Source organism: Lagenorhynchus albirostris, chromosome 2, assembly GCF_949774975.1.
Source record: "Lagenorhynchus albirostris chromosome 2, mLagAlb1.1, whole genome shotgun sequence".
In the NCBI taxonomy this organism is placed as follows: domain Eukaryota; kingdom Metazoa; phylum Chordata; class Mammalia; order Artiodactyla; family Delphinidae; genus Lagenorhynchus; species Lagenorhynchus albirostris.
The window spans coordinates 126,107,439-126,134,927 of record NC_083096.1 but is presented as its reverse complement, the minus strand read 5'-3'; the positions used below and the strand labels follow the sequence as shown (position 1 = coordinate 126,134,927).

General features: G+C 32.3%; 1 protein-coding gene across 1 annotated transcript in view; it reads left to right on the top strand.

Moving 5' to 3' along the window:
- LRRC7 (leucine rich repeat containing 7) overlaps window positions 1-27,489 on the top strand; it is a 507,812-nt gene that overhangs the window by 253,058 nt on the left and 227,265 nt on the right. The window contains exons 6-7 of the mRNA XM_060142541.1: window positions 11,384-11,473; window positions 15,266-15,322. Of these exons, the coding sequence (XP_059998524.1) occupies window positions 11,384-11,473; window positions 15,266-15,322 (147 nt within the window). The remainder of the gene's footprint in view (window positions 1-11,383; window positions 11,474-15,265; window positions 15,323-27,489) is intronic.

The following is a 27,489-nucleotide window of genomic DNA, read 5'->3' as shown; positions in this document are numbered from 1 at the left end:
TAAACCATATTCTACCTCAAATGTGGAATATGGTGAGGGGAAAGAAAAACGTGAAAAGTATTCTCCAAAACACTTAGACCAAAATGCAACTTTCTCATAAAAGAAATAAATATTGGTAACTTATCACAACAGGACTATAGACATGTCCTTGACTTAAGTCATAATCTAGGGCAGATGATGAATTATTTTGATTTCTAGCTCTTTAGTTCTAATAGCTCATTGTATTTAGGAATCGTGGTCAGGTCTTTGAGGGTAGAAGTCAGATGATAAATTACATATTAAAAAGCTTAAAATCTATAGTTTTGTTGGCTATGCCTCTGGATTCTTTTCATATATTTAACTTTTTAAAAGATAAATGAATATAACTGATTTCATCAAAAAATGTCTAACACTAAAAGAAAGTTTGGGAATTCATTAAAATATTACTCAAAAAAGAGTCAATTTAAATAGTATATCAATTTTAAAGTCAGCGTTTTTTTTTAAAGATATATTGGGTTGGCCAAAAAGTTCATTTGTATTTTTCCCTAAGATGTATGGAAAAACCCAAACGAACTTTTTGGCCAACCCAATAATTCACATACAGTAAAATTCACTCTTTTAGGTGTATGGCTCAGTGAATTTTGACAAATGTATATAGTTACGGAATCACCATAATCATTAATATATAGACTATTTCCATCATCCCAAAAAGTTCCCTCAGCCCAGTCATCCATTGATCTGATTTCTGTCCCCATGGTTTTGCCTTTTCCAAAATATCATATAAATGGTGTCATACTTTGTGGTTTTTTTCTTAACACTGATTTTGAGGTTTATTCCTGACATTTCAAGAATTGGTACTACATTCCCATTTATTTCTAGGTAGAATTCCATTGTATGAATGTAACACAATTTGTTTATCTCTTCCTCAGTTGATAGAATTTTAAGTTGTTTCCAGTTTGGGGATCTTATGAATAAAGTGGATATAAACCTTTCTGTACAGGTGTTTGTGTAAGCATCTGTTTTCACTTCTGTTGGGTAAACACCTAGGAGTAGTTTTCTCTGGAGTATGGTACATGTATGCATAACATTTTAAGAAATTTCCAAACTGTTTTCCAAAATAACTATTTCATTGTGCATTCCAAGCAGCAATCTGAGTTTCCATTGTTCCTCATTATTGTCAGCATTTGGTACTGTCAGTTTTTTTTTTTCTATTTTAGCCAGTCTAGTAGATATATTATCTCATTGTCATATCTCATTGTAGTTTTAATTTATAGTTTAAATGTCAAATTAGAATCTTTCCTTGTATTTATTTACAATCTGTATTGCTTCTTTGTTAAAAGTTCAGATTTTTTGTTCATATTTATTGACTTGTCTTTTTATTATTGAATTATAAGAATTCTTTATAAATTCTGGCTAAAAATCAGATATTTGTTTGCTCTTATGACTTATCTTTTCACTTCCTAAATAGTGACTTTCAAATATAAAAAGATTTTCATTTTCATGAAGCCCTATTTATAATTATTTTATAGTTTATTCTTCTTGTCCCTGTCTAGGAGATCATTACTAAATTCATAGTCATAAAGATTTTCCTCTGGAACTTTTGTAGTTTTGGTTTTACATTTAGGTCTATGATCCATTTAAAGTTGATTTTTGTAAATATATGTAAGGTGTGAGGGTTGTGGTTCTCTTTTTTATTTATTTATTGCATATAGATATCCAACTGTTCCAGTTCCAAGATTATCCTTTTTTTTTTTTTTTTTGCGGTACACGGGCCTCTCACTGTTGTGGCCTCTCCCGTTGTGGAGCACAGGCTCCGGACACGCAGGCTCAGTGGGCATGGCTCACAGGCCCAGCTGCTTCGCGGCATGTGGGATCTTCCCGGACCGGGGCACAAACCCGTGTCGCCTGCATCGGCAGGCGGGCTGTCAACAACTGCGCCACCAGGGAAGCCCTATCCTTTCTTTATAAAATTATCAGAGTACCTGTTTTGTAAATCAATTGATCATATGTGTTTGGATCCATTTCTGAATTCTCTATTTTTTATGTTAATCTATATGCCTCTCCTAACACCAGTTTTATACTATCTTAATTACTGTAGCTTTGTAGTAATTCACACAGTCAGGGAATGTGAGTCCTTCAACTTTGTTCTTCTTTATCAAAATTATTTGGACTCTTCTGTGCCCTTTGCTTTTCCATATAATTTTTATAATCAGCTTGCTAAAAAATATGGAATTTTGATAAGGATTTATTGAATCTGTAGACCAATTTGGGCAGAATTGACATGTCAAAAATATTGAGTATTCCTTTTTCTGAACATAATATATCTCTATACTTATTTAGATCTTTTAAAAATTTTTATCAATGTTTTGTAGATTTAAGTTTACAAATATTGTGCAAGTTTTGTTCATCTTATTTCAAGTATTTCATGTTTTGGGGACAATTACAAATAATTTTCCTATCATAGAAATATAATTGATTATTGTATATTGACCTTATATCCTGCAACTTTATTAGATTCACTTATTAGTACTAGTAAATACTTTGTAGCTTTGTGGGGGAAGGGATGTGATTTTCTATGTAGACTATCATGTTACCTGTGAATAAAGACAGTTTTATTTCATCCTTTTCAATCTGTACTTCTTTTATTTATTTATTTAGCCTTATTGACCTGGCTAGGACCTCCTGTATAATGTTGAATAGAAGAGATGAAAACAGATATTATTGCCTTGTTCCCAATCTTAGGGAGAAAGCATTCAGACTTTCACCATTATATATGATTGTTACTTTTTTTTTTAATACATTCCCTTTATCAGGCTGAGGGAATTTAAAATAATACATTTCTCACTTCCTTTTGAGCTTTTACCAGCAGAGCTGTCAGAGTTTAGATTTCTACTTTCAAACTTTTCAAGAAAATCAAGGCTTTCTCTATGCTGCTCTTGAACAGTCATGCAATCTCTGACCACTTCCTGGTTCCAAAGCCGCTCCACGATTTTTAGGAATTTATTACAGCAGAATCCCAATACCAGATACCAAAATCTGTGTTAGTTTTATAATGCTGTGTAAGACATTACCACATACTTTGTGGTTTACAACAACACATATTTACTATCTCTAAGTTTCTGTGGGTCAGAAATCTGGTCATGCTGTAGCTGGGTTCCCTGTTTGAGAGTTTCACCAGGCTACCATCAAGGGATCAAACTGCAGTCTCATCTGGAGGCTCAACTGGAGAGAAATACATTTTCAAGCTCATTCAAATTATTGGCAGAATTCATTTTCTTGCTGTTATAAACCTGTGAGCCCCAGCATTTTGCTGGCTGACAGCTAGAAGCCTCTTTTGCCTCCTAAAGGCTGGTGCAGTTCGCAGCCAGGTGACCCTCTCCATAGGCAGTCCACAACATAGCATCTTGTTTCTTCGAGGCCAACAGCAGAGTAGAGTGAGTATCATAGCAAGATGGAGTCACATAATGTAATATAGTTATGAGAATGACATCATATCCTATTTGCCACATTTCATTGATTAGAAGCAAGTCACAAGTCCTACCAATACTCAAGAAGAGAAGATTTTACCAGGGCATGAACTTCTGAAAGCAAAGATTATGGGGTCCACCTTAGAATCTGCCAAATCTTTGAAATCTGTTTTGCTGAGACTTTTCCCTGTCAATAGACATTGAATTTTGTCAAAGTTTTTCTTAAAAAAATATCTATTGACATGATGATATAAATAAACCCTACCTGGTCATGAAGTATTACACTTTTTATAAATTAATGCCTCTGATTTGATAATATTTTGTAAGGATTTTCCCATCTATATTCATGAGGCATATTAGTCTGAATTTTTTTTTCCTGTATAGTACTATTCAAGTTGCCTATTTTTTCTTGAGTGATTTCTGGTAGTTTGTGTTTTTCAGGAATGTGTACATTTCATATGTTTTCAAACTTATTGGTACCTCATTTTTCATAATTTTTTTATTAGCCCTTTAATATCTATAATATCTCTAGTGATGCTCTCTGTTTCATTCCTGGTATCAATAATTTTTGTCTTCTTTCTTTTCTTACTTGATCAGTTATACCAGAGATTATCAATTTGCTCTATTAAAAAATAGACTTAGGTTTCATTTACTTTTCTTTATAGCTTTTCTGTTTATCTTCTTAGATACAAGAAATCTACAAAGTAGTTAAGTCATGAAAACCCTAGAATATGAAAGTTATAGTTTTAAGTGTTAGCGTACTAGTTTTAGTTTTAGATGTGAACTTTATAGTATAGTCTGAATGCCTTAACCAAGTCACTGGTGAAAATTATTAAAATAAAATTGAAATAACAACTTCTCAATGAGAAAGTAAGGACCGACATTTATTGAGAACCTAGAATGTCTCAGGCTTTTAGATTATTTCATTTTCATCTTCACGGCAATTATGAAGTAGATAAATATTACCTATGTAACTTTTTACATATGGAAATGCATAAAGATAGTATTTAAATTCCTGGGCTCCTTTTATTATATTTCACAAATCCTGAAGAAACATTTTGATTTTGGTTTAAATTAAAAGATACAATTTGAAAAATCTGTACATTCTTAATGCTCAACAATAAGGAAATCGCTAATAAATTATGGTACATCTACTGGATGGTTATAAAGATTATTTATAGGGTGATCATATGTCTCTGTTTGCTCAAGTCATCCCAGTTTATACCTCTTGATGTGGCATGATTAATAATAGTTCCCTTTTAACACTCCAAAGTGTCCTAGTTTGAATGATAGATTATGTAGTCACTCTGGTTATGCAGCAAAATTGAAAGATAATTACAAAGTAAAGGGAGAAATCATGATACAAGTTTGCAGTGATGTTAAAATAATTAACTGGAAATTAGATCAAAATTAAATACATGAAATGGTAATAATAGTTGTGTTAAGGAGGTGGAATTATGAGCAACATTTTTCTTTTCTCTTTATTTTCTAAATGTTCTCTGATAATGTTAGGTTAATTTTATAACTTTAAGGTTATAAATTAAAATATTTAGATGTAAAATATCTTTCCAATTAGAGTAGGAGATTTGACATTGACTTCTTAATCAAAACTTATATTTCCTGTATTTTAATTTTGTTTAACTGTTCTAATGGAGGTCAAATGCCTGTAATAAGTTTTCATTAAATTTCTAAAGTAAATGCAATTAGAAAAGAAAAATGTTGAAACAAGGATGTCTGCAGCCAATCTTAATCTGCCTATTCCAACAATAAAATTAGCACTGATAAAAGTATTTAAATTAGTATTCTAGTTAATTTTGAAAGATCAGAATAAAAACAATACCAAGGAAAAGTAATAAAATTGCTCCAGTTTAGTGAGTTCTTAATATGGGGTGGGTAATCATTTACTCATTGGAGCAACTCTGGAAGTGGATATTAGTATGATCATTTTATAAAGAAGGAAACTGAATCTTACAAAGATTAAGTGATCTGTAAAAGTTACAGATAAATAATTGAAAGAACTGTGATTCAAACTTAGGTCTTCTGACATCAATGCCCATGTGCTCAAGCACTAAACATTTTAGGTGTCTGATTCTAGTGTGCTTTCTTTATTGCAATTTGAATATGCTAATTAAAAAAATTTTATTGGAGTATAGTTGATTTACAGTTTGTGTTAGTTTCAGGTGTACAGCAAAGTGAATCAGTTATACATATACATATATCCCCTCTTTTTTTTTTTTAGATACTTTTCCCATATCGGCCATTACAGAGTATTGAGTAGAGTTCCCTGTGCAGTACAGCAGGTTCTTATTAGTTAGCTATTTTATATTTAGTAGTGTGTATATGTCAATCCCAATCTCCCAATTTATCCCTACCCCCACCTTATCCCCTGGTAACCATAAGTTTGTTTTCTACCTCTGTGACTCTACTTATGTTTTGTAAATAAATCCATTTGTACCCTTTTTTTTAGTTTCCACATGTAAGCGATATCATGTGATACTTGTCTTTCTGTGTCTGACTTATTTTACTCAGTATGACAATCTCTAGGTCCATCCATGTTGCTTCACATGGCTTTATTTTGTTATTTTTTATGGCTGAGTACTATTCCATTGTATATATGTACCACTTCTCTATCCATTCCTCTGTTGATGGACATTTAGGTTGCTTCCATCTCCTGGCTATCGTAAATAGTGCTGAAATGAACATTGAGGTGCATGTATCTTTTCAAATTCTGGTTTTCTCTGGGTATATGCCCAGTAGTGGAATTGCTGGGTCATATGGTAGTTCTTAGTTTTTTAAGGAACCTCCATACTGTTCTCCTTAGTGGCTGTACCAATTTACATTCCCACCAACAGTGTAAGAATGTTCCCTTTTCTCCACTTTTAATTTCAGCCATTAATAAAATGAAAATGTTTCCTTAGAGAGAGAATTGTTTACCAGTATATATTTTTAAAAATACTTTGAATTTTTTAATAAATCAGTCAAATGTGGAAAACCACAGTTACTTTAGGAATGTGAAAGCCTTTAGGAATGTGAAAACCTTTCATTAGAGTTCCCTTACTTAGTGTAAAATGTTGGATTTCATTGAGTATCTTGGAGGAGGATAAAGACAGCCCATGACTTTCATCTTCATTGAGTTTATCTAGCTTGCTAAGGAATATCTTCTTCCTTGCAGGTCCTTGTATGTTCCTCTGGAAGTTGTGATGTTGATAAGTGGGACCACTGTCACTATTAAAGCTACAAAATCATACCATAAAATTAATAATGAATAAAGTTGAATATCTGTTTAGCAGACCTACTGAATATATATTTTCAAATAATATGTTTTCAAAATACAATACTAGATTATTGCAGAGATTAAAAAAATTCCTTGTCCTCAAAGAATGTATAATCTATTCCAGGAATAAAAAATTCCCAAAACTTGTATAAAATATAATTGTTATAAGCATTTTGCTAAACCTATGAATATGCTGTGGAGAAGATGAGGAAGAAAGCATTAATTTTGAATCTCAGTGCAGAGTAACCATTCAACAAATTCTTATTTAAGTAAATTGAAATAAAAAATACACATGCTATTAAACAAGACATACTGTATAAATATACCTTTTAATTCTACATTTTTAGAAAAGAAATATTCGATATACAGTGTCAACACATCTTTATTTATAAGCAGACTGAAACAACTCTCTTACTTTGTATTCTGGTTTTTTCATATAACTTATTTTTGGCAGTCCAATTTTGCAATTGGAATCTGCCCAGTGTAGTCAATTCTTAAATCCTTAGAGAAGTGTTCTATGTAAGAGCCAGATTTTCTTACATGATTAACTTTGCCAGAGAAGCAGCCTAAAGAAATATATTTTTTATCAAAAGAAGTAGTACAATGTAATACCATTTAGTGCATACATGTGTGGAAAAATAGATTAAGGTAAGCTGAGTAGTTCAAACTGTCCCTATAACTAGAAAATTGGTGTTTTTAAAGGATTTTTATTTATTAATAGTTACAATGTTAAAATAAATTATTAGATAAAAAGTTTTAACATTCTTCTCATTTTACACATTTTAATCTTCTTTTTTGAAAAGTCATAAATGATTTATTTTCTCAAATGACTATAGAAACCAAAAGGACATCAAAGTAAGATAGTAGTTAAATTGAATTGTAATCTATTGGACATCTGTGCCATTATCATAAAAACTATTTTACTATCAGCATATGAGCTCTAATGTATTATAGAAAGCAAAAAATAGAGAAAAACAAAGATCTACAATAAATTCTTTTTAATCTTATAGGATAAAGTTCAAAACTTTGCCTCAAGCATTAAGTATCCTATAAATCCTGTCCCCTACTAATATTCTCAAATCTTAATTTCTAATACTCTTATACATAAAGTATTCCCTCTAGAACTCATCTTCTCTTTGTCACCCATCTCAGGTGAATTCTTACCTCTATGTTATAGAACCCCTCACTCCTCCCCTGCCTCCTTTCTCTCTCTTTTCTGTTTTTATGAATCCTACCTCCCTTTGGGAGCAAATTTATGGAAACATCCTCTATGAAGCCAGATACAAACAATCCAACTCCAAAATACAAATTGAACCAAGATATTTGTAGCAAAAATTATACATATAAGATCAGTGTCTTAAGAGTGTATAAAGAATTCCTACCAAATTGATATACAAATATTAATTGTGTTTAGTTTGGGTCCCCCAGCAGAAAAGTTTAGAAAGTAATTCAAGCAATATATTTAGAAAATAATCTAAGAAAATACCAGTTAAAGATATGTTATCAAGCTATTTACTAGTATGGACCACTGGACCTTAATCTTTGTGGGAAACGCTGGGAAACAGTTTAAACATATATCACAGACTTGTTAAGCACAATGGGTGAGGGAGCTGAGGTATTTATACTCCTTCTAGTCATTAGCTGAGACCTATTCATAGGGATATTAATCTCTTGTAACCAGAAATATAACTTAAGTAAACTCTTGTACACCAGAATATATGTTAAAAATAAATAGAACATATAACAGAAATACAAACAAAAAACTAGAAGCAGCTGTAATGTTCAATTAGATGGAGAATGATAAATAAATAGTGGTATATTCATACAGTGGAATACTATGCTATGGTGATCAGTCACCTACCTCAAAATGAATGAATTTCATTTAACTAATCAGTGAATTATTTAATAATATGAATTATTAAAAGTCTCAGAAAAATATTCATAGTATGATTTGATGTTCAAAACATGCAATGTTCAAAAACATGCAACATAATGTTCAAAAACATGCAAAACCATGTGACTTTTTTTCTTTTCTTAGGGATTTAAATAGGTGTGGTAAAACTCCTTAAAAAGCAGAAAAGTAAACATCATTCAGGAATTTGTGGAGCAAATAGATGTAGTCAGGGAGGGTCACCTAGAGGGTGTTAAAGGTACCGATTCTATTTATTAAATTATACTGTGGGTACATATATACTTTTTTTTTAACATCTTTATTGGAGTATAATTGCTTTACAATGGTGTGTTAGTTTCTGCTTTATAACAAAGTGAATCAGCTATACATATACATATATCCCCATATCTCCTCCCTCTTGCATCTCCCTCCCACCCTTCCTCCCTATCCCACTCCTCTAGGTGGTCACAAAGCACGGAGCTGATCTCCCTGTGCTATGCGGCAGCTTCCCACTAGCTATCTATTTTACACTTGGTAGTATATATGAGTCCATGCCACTATCTCACTTTGTCCCAGCTTACCCTTCCCCCTCCCTGTGTCCTCAAGTACATTCTCTATGTCTGCATCTTTATTCCTGTCCTAACCCTAAGGTTCTTCAGAAACTTTTTTTTTTTTTAGATTCCATATATATGTGTTAGCATACTGTATTTGTTTTTCTCTTTCTGACTTACTTCACTCTGAATGACAGACTCTAGATCCATCCACCTCACTACAAATAACTCAATTTCGTTTCTTTTTATGGCTGAGTAATATTCCATTGTACATATGTGCCACATCTTCTTTATCCATTCATCTGTAGATGGACATTCAGGTTGCTTCCATGTCCTAGCTATTGTAAATAGAACTGCAATGAACATTGGGGTACATGACTCTTTTTGAATTATTGTTTTCTCAGGGTTATATGCCCAGTGGTAGGATTGCTGGGTCATAAGGTAGTTCTATTTTTAGTTTTTTTAAGGAACCTCCATACTGTTCTCCATAGTGGCTGTATCAATTTACATTCCCACCAACAGTGCAAGAGGGTTCCCTTTTCTCCACACCCTCTCCAGCATTTATTGTTTGTAGATTTTTAGATGATGGCCATTCTGACTGGTGAGAGATGATACCTCATTGTAGTTTTGACTTGCATTTCTCTAATGATTAGTGATGTTGAGCATTCTTTTGTGTGTTTGTTGGCAATCTGTATATCTTCTTTGGAGAAATGTCTAAGTCTTCCGCCCATTTTTGGATTGGGCTGTTTGTTTTTTTGATATGGAGTTGCATGAGCTGCTTGTAAATTTTGGAGGTTACTCCTTTGTCAGTTGCTTCATTTGCAAATATTTTCTCCCATTCTGAGGGTTGTCTTTTCATCTTGTTTATGGTTTCCTTTGCTGTGCAAAAGCTTTTAAGTTTCATTAGGTCCCATTTGTTTATTTTTGTTTTTATCTCCATTTCTCCAGGGGGTGGGTCAAAAAGGAACTTGCTGTGATTTATGTATAGAGTGTTCTGCTATACTCTTTTATATACATAAAACATTTCATAACCAAAGATTGGTCAGAGGAAGAGAAACCATGCAATGAAACTCAGATATAGTTTTCCAGGAGTAGGGGGAAGAGCAGGTAGAGTATATTAGAAGTCCAGAAGGAGAGAACAATCAGTGATGGCAACTGTTGCTAAGCAATGTGGGTTACGAAATGAAATGAAGTTAATGGAATTAGGGCTTAAGAGCCTTTGGTGAGTGCAGTTTCAGTAATAGAGTTAGGGTAGATGCCAGAAAGCAATAGCTTGCAGAGTAAAGTAAAAAATAGTGAGTAGAGGCAGCTCTTTAAATAATTTTGTCAGTAAATTCAAGGAAGGAGATAGGTTGGAATTTTAGGGGAAAGCAGATATAAACAGTATTTAGAAGTATTTTGTGAAAGAATATGGTCTTGTCTAAAGCCTAGATAAAGACATTAAAATTTTTAAGTAGAAATTTAATTATTAAAAAATAATATCCTTTTAAGAAAAATCCTGGAGTTAAATCTTTTTGGTAAAACTTACTTAAACATTTCAAATAATTGTTTTATCTAAGTAGTAAGATTTTCCCATAGGATATTTTCTCAACTCTTTTAGTGCTTCTTAAAGTCTTTAGGATTCAGTTTAATTACTGTGACAATGTTTTTATTCAATGCACATGAATTGGATCAATTTGAATTATAATGTACATGTATGTTGGGCCTGCGTTAAAGAAATTATCAGTTAAAGGGACAAAATACTCCTTCCCTTTTCATGTTGGGCAGTTTTAGTCATCATTGTCACAAACTGTAGACAAATTTTAATGATTAACTGAATGAGTAGATAGCATTGCCTGACTATATATGTGAATATGCTATTGAGAAAGAACATTAAATTTAAAATTACAAAACATGCCATACAACTTGAAATTTCCATAAAAATATCTCACTGGTGTGTATAAGGTTAGGGCAACAGTAAGAAATGATGTCTCTGACTTTGGCAATGACATAAATCTCAGCATAGGAAAGCAGTGTGGAGGTGGGTGAATGCCAATTTATTTAAATAACAGGCAAAATTTTCAAGCTGTAACAACATGCTCAGTAAATTCTTCCATTACTGTGATACTGAAGGAGAGTTGAAAATGTATTACACTTCTATTTTTTCTCCTTAGAGATATATTTTTTGTTCTGTTTCTATGGCAACATCTATGCAATGACTAAACCTTTAACTCCTTTCTAGACTCCCTGATGGCTTCACACAGCTTCTAAACCTGACCCAGCTCTACCTGAATGATGCCTTTCTTGAATTTCTTCCAGCCAATTTTGGAAGGTAAGAATAAGAAGTTTAAACGATACATTGTCTTTCACTTTAGATAAGTACTGTACCAGCACCAGTAGGTGAGGCTTCAAAAGTGACCATTGGAATTAAAGACACCCTCATTCTTGTCCAGTAAATGAGACCATGTCAATTAATGAAACATTTTGCAAAAAATAAAGTTAGGTCTTTACATGTCATTAATAATCAAATTCCAGATGAATTAAAGAGTTAAATATAAAAAAATAAAATCAGAAATGATCTGGAAAAATATGCACATGGATATTTTTGACTCTTGGGTTGGAAAATGCCTTTATAGCATAGAAACAAAAGAAAATATCATAAATGGATAGATTTGAATTCGTAAAATGCTTTTAAAATAAAATAATATTAGAAAATAGTTTTTAAATTAAGGTAAAACAATAAATAGGAAAATATTTCCACTGAATATGGAAAGTAAATTATATCCTTAACTTATAAAGAATTCTTACAAATGAGTATGAAGTTAAAGTTCTCATTAGAAAAAAATGGGTAAATGACACATACTGGCAGTTCATAATAAATGTACAAATTGGCAACACAAAAAATGTTTATCATCATAAATAATAAAAATAGTACAAATTAATATGACAACAAAGGGGCTTTGTGCTCTAGCATGTTATAAAAAGTGTAAAGTTATTTATAGACCATGAGGAAAGAGATAACCTCACACTGCTGATGAAACTGCAGAATGTTATATACTCCTTGCAGGGCAGTGTGCTTTAAAAGATTTGAAAATATTTACAACCACTGCCTTTGTAATTCATTTCTAGAAATGTATCATATCATCATGTATCACACTAGGATTTATGGACAAGGATGTTTATCATTATTTACAATATGAAAAATATGGAAGCACACATCCATCTAGGAGATTGGTTGAATATATTATGGTACATCCATATGACAATACCATGTAGCAATTTATAATCTTGCCTAGAGGAATATCTATTAATTCCTATGATGTTATGTTCAAAACATATCATAGCTATATATAAACTGTGTTTTCCATACTAATATGAATGTACATGAAATAAAAGACTATTTCCTTGGAAGTGAAATTATGGATGATTTTTATTTCCATCTTTATATTTTCAATGTTTTCTAGATGTTCTAGAGTGAATTTTTTTCTTTCAGTTTTATTGAGGTATAATTGACACAGCACTATATGAGTTTAAAGTATATAACATAGTAATGACAAATTTATTACAAAATGATTAGGACAATAAATTTAGTTAACATCCATTACCTCATATAATTACAAAGAAAAAGTTTTTTGCCTTGTGAAAATTTTTAGAATTTACTCTCTTAGGAGCTTTCAAATATACCATGTGCCATACAGCAGTGCTAACTATAGTAATACTGTTGTGCATTACATCCCTAGTAGTTATTTATCTTATAACTGTAAAGTTGTGTCTTTTGACTACCTTCACCTAGTTTCCCCACCCCACCCCCACCTCTAGTAACCACAAATCTGATCTCTTTTTCTATGAGGTTTTTTTTTTCTTTTTAGATTTCACATGTAAGCGAGATCACGCAGTATTTGTCTTTCTCTGCCCAACTTATTTCACTCAGCATAATGCCCTCAAGGTCCATCCATGTTGTTGCAAATGGCAGGATTTTCTTCTTTATGGCTTTATATATATATATATATATATATATATATATATATACACACACACACACACACACACACATGCATACATATATATGCACACATTTTCTTTATCCATTTATCTGTCAATGGAAACTTTCTTTCCATGTCTTGGCTATTTTAAATATAAAAGATATATCTTGAAAGTTAAGACATTTTAAGTTTATTGTTAACTGCATTTTTCTAAATGATCATCTTTAAAATTGTTCAAATAACTGACTGAGTGTAACTCGATACCAATCTGTTGGCAGAAGCTAATATATGACATTAAGAAGAACCCAGTGGAATAATGAAGTCCCTTAACAGGTAGCAGCCTCCATTTGCATACAGAAATCACCTCGAAAGTTTCTTCCAAATTCCCTTACTTTTGTAGATCATGATTTCACAATACCTATGAATACCATACACTTGGGAAGTTCTGAAAATTCACAGATATTCAAAAGAGCATTTGTCTCATTTCTAAATGAATTGATACTTCACCATTTGTCCACATAAAGTAGATTTTCCTTCTGGTACTGATGATAACACTACAAATATACCTTTGGTTTATTAAATCAGGAAATGTTTATCTCCCTAAGACACACTTTTGCATTTTGTCTGTTCTTTTTTACTAGTCCTAATATAGGGGAAGAAATTTGGGCAATCAGATAACATAATATCAAAACCCAAACCACTTAGGAATTAGAATTAAATTTTATGTGAATTGTCTGCCAAAAAAATGCTCTATTTTATTATTGTAATCTAAAAAGCTCTATAACTTTCAGCTGGATAATTTAACAAAGAATGTTTTAAGATACTTTCCAAAACCTGAGATTTAGTGCCCCTAAAGGCCAAACTAAGTCATAAAATATTATTACAACAGTACAAATATGAAGATTTGAGATATATAAATGTTTAAGAAACTTCTTTAACTAGTGATATACCCATGCTCTGAAGAACTAAATTACTTTATTTCAAATAAAGATTGAGTTATAAGATTAAAATTAAATTGGAAATTTGGTGGAACTCAAAACACAAAGGAAAGGAGAAGAGAACTAGTTGAATATCTAAAAGCACAGTAAATATGGGACCTTGTAGGTGAATTGTATAGTTCAAATAGTGAAATATTCCCACATCACTAAGGATTTGGATAATTCAATTAATATTTGTCCTAAAGTAGCCTCAACTGAGTACATTTTAAAGTTCAGTATAGGCATTAGTAACAATAGCATGTCCCAGATTGCAAACACTAACAAATACTTAAATGTGAAATGCATTTCTAATTACAAATGTTATGCAAACAACAGAAACTGTGAACACTTCTCATCCCCTTCACAAGATTATTCCAACTCCAGTACTGTCATACGATAGATGATACTATACATTTTTAAATGTGCATCCACTTGAAATGTTCAGATGTTAATCTCAGAGTCAATTAAATATGGTATATTATAGCACTTTTCCCATTTTTCAATTAAAGAATAGTAATAACCTAACACATACTAAAACTTATGGTGTGCCAGGCATTATGCTTTATATGACATCATTTAATATTCAAAACCCTATAAATTTTGTACTATTATCACATACTCATTATAGATGAGGAAACTGGAGTTATGAGGAGTTAATTAATTTGCCCAGTGTCACACGGCAAAAAACAGATAGGATATGAAAGAGTCTGAATATTACCCAGATCTGTCTGATCACAAAGCTCAAGCTTTTAACCTCTATGCTATATTATTTGTGTTAAAAATTCATTTATTGTCTCTTGAGTGGAAGTATCACCATGTTTCAGTGAATGCAGTATCTAGTATTTAGTAGATATTCAATAATCTGTTGAATGCATACAGTCAAACAACAGTGAATATAATTTTATAAAACATAAGAGACTTAGATGACTTGGTCTCAATGATATCTTTGAAAGAACTTCATTTTTAGGAAAGGGATATTTGTTATTCTCCAATGTTGATGCAACCCTACTCATAACCAATTTGCATAATTCTTAAAAATCTGTAACCATGGTATGTAATGTTTGGACACAGTTGTTTGGATAATAAAGTAACAGTTTACTCTACCATAAGAATATTGTTTTATAGAGAAATATTAAGAAGCAATTTTTAAATTTATTTCTACAGACTTGCCAAATTGCGGATATTGGAGTTAAGAGAAAATCACTTGAAAACTCTACCAAAGTAAGTGGCTGAGTATTTTCTAAATTTGAATTGTGATTTTTCACTAGTAGGAAAAAGACAGCTATTTTTATCTTGGCTATGCTTTGTCATTATGATTGAGTTAATTTTTCTACAATTTTTTTCTAGAGGCTAAAATGTACAGTGTATTATAAGGGATTCATATTAAGAATGTATCTGCTTTATAAAACTGTGTAATTACAAGTGAAGGTGGGAAGAGTCCATTTAAGATTCTTCTTAAACATAAACACCAGGAAGTTACTGCATTGAAACTTAAGAAACTGACATTTTTATAGCCCCCAAACAATCAACAGTTTCAAAAGGTTCAACCTAATAGAATGTTTAACATTTCAAGTTAATTTATGGTTTGAGATAATTTTCAGTTTTTAAATCAAAAATACACAAAAATATTTCATAAAAATGATTAAAATGTTCTTAGAGATCCTAAAATGATTTGGCAGAAATTTTATATTTATACATTCTTTCAAACTGTACCTTTTTAATAGTCTGTTCAAAATCTGGTTTACATAAAAATACAGAATATTTTTATGTCAAAACTAATCTCCAACATTTTATTCAATGTTTAGTTTAATAAACTTGTTTCATCCTGCTTTGCTTTATTTATGTCTAATGATAGAATTTTGTGCTGTACAGAAAAAAATATCTTTGAAACTCAAAAATTATTTAAAGTGGGGATTTTTTTACTCAAATAAATAATTATGACTTGTATATGCTACAGTTAAAATATTGAAAGTACTATGTTGCTATTTTAACCCTCCTGCAGTATTGCTGAAAAATATTGAGTACAGTGATTAATTTTTGAAACATATCAGCAGGATTTAGAGACCTAAGGATTTGGATAATTCAATTAATATTTGTCCTAAAGTAGCCTCAACTGAGTACATTTTAAAGTTCAGTATAGGCATTAGTAACAATAGCATGTCCCAGATTGCAAACACTAACAAATACTTAAATGTGAAATGCATTTCTAATTACAAATGTTATGCAAGCAACAGAAACTGTGAACACTTCTCATCCCCTTCACAAGATTTTATATTTTATATTTATACATATATATGTATATATATACATATATATATTTATATTCGTCTGCTGAACCAAAACTTAATTTTATTTTTTTCTTTTTATATTCCTTCTCTAAGAAAACTACACTGAATTTCATTGATTTTTTTATATCAATACAATACTCTCAAGTACATTTTGTTACATAGATATGTACGAAAATTCTGTCAGGGCAACATAAAGCTTTCAATAATTATACAGATTTAATTTAAATATATACATATAGATAAAACATCTATTCATTCCTCCATAAGTGGAAGACAAGGAAAGAAAGTGAAAAGGAGGAATGTCACCACATCTGGATACCCTGCACTTTTGAGTGGTCTTTCTCTAAGCCAAAGCACTATGCATAGTCTTGGAAGGCACCTCTTCCACATTGGGGGCACAAACAGAAATGCGAATATGGTTGAAAGTGTTACTTGTTCAGCATTAATCTACTGCAAATGCATTTCCATCCCCCATATTTTAAATGTCTACATTTAAAGTAGAGTGAAAACAAGGCTAATTACACACTAAACTATGGTGAAAGAGCAATTGTCTCCTTCACCTAAACATGAACATTTGGGTCAAAGAGAAAATATTGATTGTGTGGAGGAGAATCCTTTCCCCTCTGCTCTTAAATAACAGTTTTGATATGAAATAAAAAATAAATCTGATACAGGTTGTCAGGTTTTTAAATATGTATTTTTAAAATATAAATTTTAAATATAAAGCCTGACCATAGATGGGTAATATGGACTTTATATGAGATAGATGTGTGAACAGTTCAGAGTAATGAGTAACAGTGCTCATAATTGGTGAATGGGTATTCTGTAGGCTGTGAGACAGTGGCCCAGTATCAAACAGAATTCAAATAAGTAGAATAATATGCATTTACCTTTGTTTGGCATTTTTAAAAATATTTGTAAAGATGTGTGGAAATGACACCGGGTCTCCTTGGTAGACTGTTATATTTGTACAATTTGTATAGCTGTTACAGTTTTTACATTTTACATTTAAAAAATCTGAAAAATTATTTTCAATCTAGTATGCTTATTTTTTACCTTATAGACAAAAATCAGAAGAACCAAGGGCATGCATTTGTATGGTGAACTTTATCCTAGTTTTGATGTCTATAAAAATGAGAATTGCAGAAAGTTCTGTCGTGAATAAAGATAAACTCTGTTTTTACTATGTATTATATGTAGTACCTTCTGATCACCAATCTAGACCTGTAATAGACATATGAGAGCTTTCTACTTCCTTTATTTTTACACTTCTAATGAAAATAAAGGAAGAAAGATAGTTTTATGAAAAACAATTTAACTTTTTAATAATTACTCCAAGAAGAGGTAGCTCATGATTTCCTCATGGACACAAACAAGATGTCAAATCTTTATCAGGTCTTCAGGGATCTTCTCTTCTTTTCATCTTCTGTCTTAAAGTCTAAATGCCTGGCAAGCTATGAAAAATGTAAAAATGTGAAGAATTATGATATAACACATTAAAATGTCTCTTTAAAGTAAACTGATAGAGACATTTTGATATGTGCAGATTCTAGGACAAATTCTATTATTAAATAGAACTTAGTATTATCAATTTTTTCACACTGTTCCTTTCCTAAGGTACACATTTGCTTAAAACTCATTGACACAGTCATTCTTGATTGTGTGTAATAATTGAGGACATTGAATATCTGGAAAAAACTAGATAACCAAAAAGAAAAACCCTTTCACTTCTATGATAAACTTTGTCCACATAGCAGAATTATCCTCTTAATTAATTTTGAAGGGTAGTCCAAAAATGAGTTTGTTCCCATTTTGGAGCTTTTGCACTATCTGTTTCTCTCTGGAATTCTCTTACCTCAAATCTTTTCAGGCTAGAGCTTCCTTAGGATTCCTATCTTTCTTCAAATGGTGCCTCCTTGGAGGCTTTCCCCGATCACATCATATAAGGTTGCTCCCCCTTAGCCTTTATACCATTTCACTCTTCCGTTTGATTTTTCACACTTATGGTTCTCTAAATTGTATTGACTTTTTGTTTGCTTGGAGATGATCTCCTCAGGAGAACATAAGTTCTGTTCAGAAAAGGAATTTTTTCTGTTTTGTCACTGCTGAATCTCCCATGCCTAAAGCAGTGCCCAGCATATAGGGGAGTACTCAATAAATAAACAAGAATGCTGATATATTGATTCACAATGAGAAATATCTGTCATGTGACCTGGACATTTTGTGTCACTTGATTATTTTTTCCCATAGAAAATAATATAAGATACAAAATATTAAAATAAGATGAGTCTTTGGTGAGCATCATGAAGGCAAAAAGAATAAATGGTTAGTGGATTCTCAATGGCTGATACCTGAGCCCTGAATTTTAAACCTACACACACACACACACACACACACACACACACACACACTCTCTCTCTCTCTCTCTCTCTCTCTCTCTCTCTCTCTCTCTCTCTCTGTCTCTCTTCTTCAGGTGGTTTCAAGTTACATATAATAACCAAGTCATGACAATGGAAGAAAATAATTTCAAATTAAGGCAATTAATATTTATAACAACTAAAGAAAGTCCAAAAGTATTATGACTTATTTCTTTGACTTTGTCATTAAAAAGTGATACATTTAGTTAAGAAACATATGTCAAGATGAAAATAAAGGGATAAGATAATATTTTAAAATGAAATTGAGGAACCATTTCCATAGAGGTAACGTAACAACATACAAATGGTTAGTAATAATGGTGGGTTTTATCTTTAAATAAACATTTTCCATTTTTATGAGAATTTTTCTGAAACCTTAAAGTTAAAATATGGCCTGTCCGTTGATAACGTTATGACTGTGACTTTGTTTCAAATTGAGCCAAAATATGATGTTGTGTAAATTTGTCTGTGATAATTATAAAAATATGAAATAATATGAAGAAAGGAAACACAGGTTAAGCTAATATTAATGTTTATATTTGCCCTGCCACCTGGGAACACAAGGCATGAAATGTGATTCCTCGATCCGCTGTCATAATAGAATAACTAAGAGAGGAAAATTTCAAACATGTTGCAGTGGAATTGCTGGGGAAATATCAATAAGTAAGTAAACCCTGGTGAACAAATCCAAAAAGGGAAAAATGGATGAACTTGGTGGATAAGGAACTCTAAGAGTTGTTAGGAGAAGGGATTCAATTAGAGAAATGGTAAGCAACGACTTCTTTTAGATCCTAGACTGTTTGTGAAGCTGGAAAAAGCTATGGAATCCAGAAACATATTAATTGTAAAATCTGAATTGTCTCTATTTCCAATATATTCATAGCCCATTGTGAGTTTTCACATTTTTATTTTCACCTAGAAGTAGATTTGGCTTTTTATGTAAAATAAGCCTTGTCAAAATACCTAGTATACTATGACAGAGCACCAAATAGAGGGCCCTCTCAATTTTAAAGAACCAAATTTGTTGAGTGGATTATTTTAATCATATAACTGTTTCTAGTATATTCACTCAAAATATAACATTTTATTGAGCAAATTTTCTTTGGGGTTGTTAATTGAATTCTATTTCACTATCATCTATGACAATTTTTGGACTCTCTATAGAAAAAAATCATTAAGGAATAATTGAAAGGAAGACTTTCCAAGTATAAGCATGAATGATACTTTGAAACTTCTAGGCTATGTAAGCTTGAAAACTAGTAAATGATATATCTATTATTTACATGATTTGATTCCTTGAGCATCATTGCTTTTATTGTGTTCCCCCCCACCCAAAGACAAAGGTTCAGAAACTCTACAGTATTCCCCCTCTGTGAATGTCTAAAGACACACACACAACACACATATATTCACAGAAGGCGCAGAAGCATAGTATGTTATCTGGAAATACTCTAAGAAAAAGATCCCCTTGAATTATAAATATAAATTGAAACCAGAGGTACATTAAAGCACTGTTAATGAGAGACGCTAGATCATGAAAGTTAAGAAAAGACGGAGGGAATGTTTCAGACTGAAGACTAAAGAGGCATTATAACTAAAAGCAGTGTTTCTGAATTGGTTCTTCTGCTATTAAAAAAAAATTATTGGGACACCTGGCAAAACTTGGGTAGGGTCTGATGATTAGATGGTAGCAATGTATCAATGTTAATTTCCTAATTTGGATGGTTGCTTTGGTTTGGTAGGAGAATGTTCTTGTTTCTAACAAATACACACTAAAGTACTGGGGAATGATGGGACACCAGGTTTGCAATTTACCATCGAGTAGTTCAGAAAAGTTATTTGTATAGTACTTTGAAGTTTTTTATAATTTTTTACATTGTTTCAACATAAAAACTTATTTTAAAAAGCTATTTTCATACAAAAATTCTTTAAACATTTAAAAATAAACACTATTAACACTGAGGAAATTTTCAGCTTTATGTCCGAAATGCTTGTAGATATAGAGGGGGAGGGGAGAGTATGTATTTATGTGCTAAAATGCTTAACTATTTATAAAAATGAGAATTTCAGTGATAGAGGTTTTATATATGTGAATAATATATATATTGTGGATTTTTTCCTAACCTGAATGGCAATAAATACTCCATATTCATAATTTCCACTCAAATTTCTGTTTATTTGCAAATAACATGTCTTTAGTTTTCATATAAGTTCATTTATATATTTTTAAATAAGATTACTCTATAGGCAGACTTACAAAAATATAATGTATTTGTCATGTTTTCTTTTTTAAAACCTCTCTTCCTTTATTATCTATTTTCCTACCAGTTATCATTGTCAGCATAATGAAGAAAAAGTCATAAAGTAATATGTATTCTAAACTGGACAGCTGTGACTAAGTCATTTTCTATTCTCATTTCAGTGTCCTATTAATGAATTTATCTCATTTGGCATTACTGTACTGGTTACTACAATGAAATACATCAATAGTTTCCTTAGTGCTATTGTAACAAAAAATTCCTTTGTCAGGCACAGCTTACAGAATAGCTTTTTGATGTTTCTATTAACTGTTTTTGTGACTGTAATACATAACTGAATACAGTGTGTTTTTATAATGGTACTACCTTACGCTTTTACGAATGAATATCAATTTACAAGGTATGATATTTTGTTACACCCACGGTACCCTCCCATTCTGGGTTTTCTTTATCGAAAGTGATAATGTGACAAGCTAGCTAATCAAGGGTAACCGTATTAGTGGATTAGAGAATTGCACTTAGAACTAGGATTTTTTTTCACTTCTTCTCACAGGGTCTTATATTTTAAATTCAACTGAAATAAGTGATAATTATGACATGTTATATTTAAAAGCATTCAACAATTATAATGCATTCTAACAATATAATTATTAGATTCCCTTTTAAATGATCAAACATATGCTTTCCAAGGATTCACAAAAGAGTGTGAGCTCCCTAACATGTGAGCTAATTATATTTCTTTTTATCCTTGTATTTTCAACATAAAATTAAGATTGAGAATATTATGGTTAGCTAAGGTTGTGTCGATGCAGTGAGGAGTTAGGGGGAGGGCACAAAACCCACATAAAACCATGGGATCAAATCGCTCTTTTCAGAATACTTCAATCAATAGCCACTCTGATCCCTGATGATTAAATTTACCAAAAGATGAAAACGACCTGGTATAATAGCGAGATTGAAAGTGCTATGACTTCAGTTTCATAAGCTCTCAAGGCTTAGTCTCTCATGGAACAATTAGCCTATACTTAGTTCTATTTCACCTAAGAAGAGCCAGAATGTACTTGAATGAGGGTATACTTTTCAGTCAGACAAACCTGGACTTGTATTCAGGCCCTTGCTTCTTGTTTATGAATTATTTAACTTCTTTGAACTTCAGTGTCTTTATTTTAAAAGAATATTGGGTGGTCATTGCCTTCTTTAAACTGTGAAATATATTTTGCATAATAGTTGATAAAAATGAGTCATGATTATTTAGAACCAGAAAAGCATTTAAACAAAAGTGTGTTCTATGGTACTTAGACAACTTAAAAACATTCAAGGAAAGATTAGCATAAATGAGACGAAAAGACAACCCTCAGAATGGGAGAAAATATTTACAAATGAAGCTACTAATCAATTCTTAAAGACTACTTTTTTTTCTTTTTAAGGTTTGTAGTTTCTTTGGGTGAATTGAACTCAGATCGTAAAAGACATGATAAAAAAATAAATAAAAACTCTCAACAAGAACTGAGAGGAACATATTCAACATTTGCAGATTTCCAAATTCAAACAATGTAATGTGGATGGTTGCTCTCCCCTCTATGAAAAAATGTAGTATCTTTACTAAAGATATAATATATTCTGAACTTTACATTAGTGTTGATCTTGGTCTCAGAGTCTTGTAAAAATATACAAAGACACAAAGGACCTAGCTAACAGACTACTCCTGTGGTCTCAGATATGGTGAATTGCACACATTTACTTGATTTCAAATTCCATATTCCAATAGCCAGAACTCAGATGGACTATTCACCACATATCAAACCTGAAATCTCCTTCATCTCTCTTCTCCACTCACCACTCCAAGAAAAACCAAATCAAACCAAACCAAACCAAACAGAAATCCCAGGCATCTTATTATATGCAGCCTAGTGAAAGTACCATCCACCTAATTACAGAAATTAGAAATCTCAATTCTATTTTCCTCTCCTACTACCCCCAAATCCTCTGTCCATCAACTTATGCCACATCTAAACACTCTTCTCTACTTTCTGTCATTGCCCTACTTGAGGTCTTTAATATTACCTGTCTTAGCCTGCAGTAACTCATTCTTCCTATCTCCTCCATTGGAATCTGTCTCCTTATTCTTGTCAGAGTGAGCTTTCTTACTAAAATACACCATGACACATGTCAATGTAAAAACAATGACTGCCCACAGCTTGCAGAAGACAAACATGTCAAGACACTTCACAGCTTAGAGTCAACATTTCCAGTGTCATTATCTTTCAACATTCACCATCCCACAGGGTGTCTCTGCTATATACAGTATACAATGCACCTTTGTATCTCCAAGCATCTTTCTTAGAACCTTCCCTTTTTCTCTCTGAAAAACTTCAAATCATCCCTTAATTTTCCCATCACTTTTGCTGTGAAATTAGCCATGGATTCTGCTTTCAGAGTGGTAGCTTAGAAACTCTGCTAGAGTGTTTTCAAGGCAGAGTTTCGCAGGAATTTTGATCTGATTATAGTTTGACTCAGGAATCTAATAAGCTTCATTTTGTGAGAGATTTTTTTTGTCATATTGACTATGTTATTTGAAGCTCCAACCCCACAATCCAACTCCCAAGGAAGCAACTGCTGAGCAGCATGCTTTTTTCTTTCCAATTACTAATTTTGGGATGGAACAGTTTCAGCAACAGTGGACACTCAAGAGGAAATGGTGAATTGATTTTCACTAGGGTCCTTCTCTGGTATTTTAGAAAGTGCATGAAAAAACTAATCATTAGGAGATATGTTTTATTTCAGCATTTGAAAAGCTTTCCCTGCCACCTGTTTTGATTTTCACTTTTAAAAGACTCTTGATGAGTAAACAACAAACTATTACTCATAATTGCCTCAATAGGACACATGAAAACAAGTGAAATATATCTAACTCTCCATAGATTTTCTGCTTTCTTCATTCCTCTGCTCTTCTCGCTATTCAAGGCAGGGTTAATTCAGGTCTTTCAATATGCAAAATACATCCTAAAAAAGCTTGATTTCCTGCTGAACAGACGAAAGAGAAATATTTCTAAGTTGCTATAGTTTTCCACAGTTTCTGTGACATTTAAGATCAATACCTGAGCAATATTAAAAATAAACATTCACATAAGATACTAACTTCCTGACATTAATTTCCTTGAATGTATATTTTGCATTTCCTTTTAGTAATATGAGATTTTAGTTTGCCATTTTATGGCTTTAAAAAACTGTGAATTCTTCCTTGCCAAACTTCCTATTCCATTATGTTTAGTTTTACATTATCTATATTCAAAATTATCCCAAACTTTTACCTAACTACACTGTATTTCTATTCATTTTCTCTTTATAGTTAAACTTAATTCAGTACATTAAAAGTACTTCTGTTAACATTTAGTACATAATAACAATCTTTTCTAGTTATAAAGTAAATGCTGTATAATTTTATAAGTAAGATTAGAAATAAAATTAATCAGATTAAAGCACTGTGACTCTTATCAAGAATTAGCTGTTCAGATTTATGTTTGTTCTATAAAGATGGGGTAGAAAATATGCTACATGAAGTGGTTAAAAAGTAAGAATAACACATCTCTATTAAGAAATGTTCAATAGCAACTTAGATAAATAAATTGTGTGTTTAAGTTACATTAAAGCTATTGACTCTTCTGATTATCATAAAACATTTCTAAATTAAACAGATTCCTAGAGGCAAAAGCTTTATTTTGATTAAGTATCTCATGAAATTTTAAAAGCAAAAGTTAAAACATTTCTTATACTAAATAGAATCTTAAAGGGCATCTCTTTAAATATTACATCCAACTAAGTAGAAATATATTTTAAAATATACTTAACATACTTTAGTTTTATAAAAGGAAGATCTCATAACTCAAGGTTTTATTTAAGACAAAATTTAAAATCTTTGGCTTCCCATTCCTTTACAATAATGTCCAAACCACTAAACATGGCATTCAAGACCCTTCACAGCTTGACCCCCAAGTTCCCTCCAATTACTCCCCACTTAATCCCCTAAATATAACTTGCAGGTTTGTGCCTCTGTACACTTACCAATAAATTCTCACTTCATATAATGAACAAGTCAGTTTAAACTTTAATTGAGTATGTACCTAACATGTGTCGGACACTATTGTAGGTGCTAGAGGATATGACAATATGACAATGAACAATAAAGACAGATTCTCTTTTCTTCAAAGACTTTCAAGTCTAATTAAGGGAGACAGACGACAAACACATAAACAAATAAGTGAATAAGACAAGCAATTGCTATAACGAAAACAGGATGATGTTATAGGAAGTGATTGGATTTGGGGGGTATTTTTGCTTAATTGGTTGAGTGTTGGTTTTTGGATTTTTTTTATTCTTTGTTTTTTGGCTAGGCTGGTCAGAAAAGACCTTTATGAAAAGGTGGGCTTTGCACGATTTAAATGATGAGAATAATACGAAGTTCTAGAGGAAGAGCAAAAGCAACAACAAGGAACAGCAGGTGTAAAAACACTTGTGATGGGAGCAAGCCTGATGTGTCAGGAGCAAAAAGGCCAATGTATCCAGAACATAAAGAGCACAAAGTGAAGGAGTATGAGACGAGGTTGGAGAGACAGGTGGGGCAAAATGATGACGTGCCTTGTGAACTATGTTTGGAAATTAAGACTATTTTCTAATTGTAATGAAAAGCCCTTTGAGCGTTTGAGCAAGGGAGAAGTGTGATTTGACCAAACCTTTACAAAGATCTGTCTGGCCACTCTGCAGAGAAGAGGTTCTAGGTGGACAAAACTGAAAAGACACCAATTAGGAGATGATTGCCATAGTGTAGAAAAGAAATGACAGTAGCTTTGTCTAGGATTGTACTCTGGAGGTGGTAAGTGGTCAGATTTGGGATCCATTTGGAAGTGGAACCTTGCTGATGAAAAGAATCTGTGGTGATAGGAAAAGTTAAGTATTTAAGGAGGAATTAAGGAGCATTCCCAAAGATTGGGTTTGACTAACAAGGTGACTGGTGGCATAATTTCCTGTTGTAGAGAAAATTTGAAGAGGAGCAGATGTGGGGAATCGGAAGTTTGATCTCGGCAAAGAAAAGTTGGAGATGCCTATTAGAACATCAAGTGTAGGCAGTGGAATACATAAACCATATGCTCAGGAAGATAGGGATGTAAATTTAAGAGTTATCACACTATAGATGATATTTAAAAATAAGACATTGGTCGAGTTAACCAATTGAGAGTATAAATAGAGAAGAATTGAGGACCCAAAATTAAGCCTAGGACACTTTAATATTCATAGTTTAAGTATGGAAGGGGATTCTACAGAAGATCCTCAGAGTGAACACCCAGAGAGTTAAGAAGGAAACCACATGTAGGAAGTGCCACAGAAGTCTAGAAAAAAGAGGGAGGGAGGAGTCAATTGTATCAAACACTAGTATGATGGGAACAGAAAACTGAGCATTGGCATTAGCAAGATCTAGGTCATTGATGAGAGCTTGGTAAGAGCTATTTCAGTAATACATTATGTGCAGCCTCACTGGAGTGGTTGAGGAGAGAGTAGGGATTAGCAAAAGAAGATAACAAGTACAGATGGTTCCTTCAAGGAGTTAAGTTGCAGAATGAACAGTGAAAAGGTAGCAGTTACTGGATGGGAGTATGGTGTCAGGAAAAGGATTTGTTAAGAAGGATAATGTTAAAGCATATTTGCAAGATGACGGGAATGATTCAGTAGAAACAAAAGAATTAATAATGCAGGAGAGAAGGAAAATAACTACAAGACCAAATGCTTGAGGAAGTGAGGGAATGGGATGCAGAGCACAAGTGGAGGAAGTGGCCGTAGAAGCAAGGATGTTTCTCACATGGAAACATAAGGATCCTAGAGAAAATAGATATAAATATAGATAGATTGATGGCTTGGGAATGGAAAGAACATTCTCAACCAATTGCTTTGATTTTCTCTATGAGGCATGAAGAAGAGTCATCACCTGAGATGGAGTAGGGAATAATGGAGATTTGAGGAGGTGAGAGAAAGTGTGAAAGATAAGTCTCTTAGAGAATGGGAAAGCGAATACACTAAGGCAGTGTCATAGAATCATCTGGCAGTGTTGACTGTCCATTTGAAATTTAAGGTTATATATGGGAAAGAAGTCCATTCAGGAAAGTTGAGCAGACTTCAGAAAGTCGGTTACGTTGCTGCAGTTTTAGAAGGAGACAGCTGGCTTGGTTTACCAGGCATGCCAGATGGAGGAGAGGGGCAAGGGAACTTGGGGTGTTTACAGAAGAGTGACTGGTATCTGGGGCTACAGAATCCAAGATGGAGGATGGAAGTAACTGAGGATATTAAAGGGTCAGAAGAAATGTCTTATTTGCCCTTCTCTCTTTTTTGATATACTATGAATCTTTAAAGTACAGTGCAAATGCCACTTTCTCTAT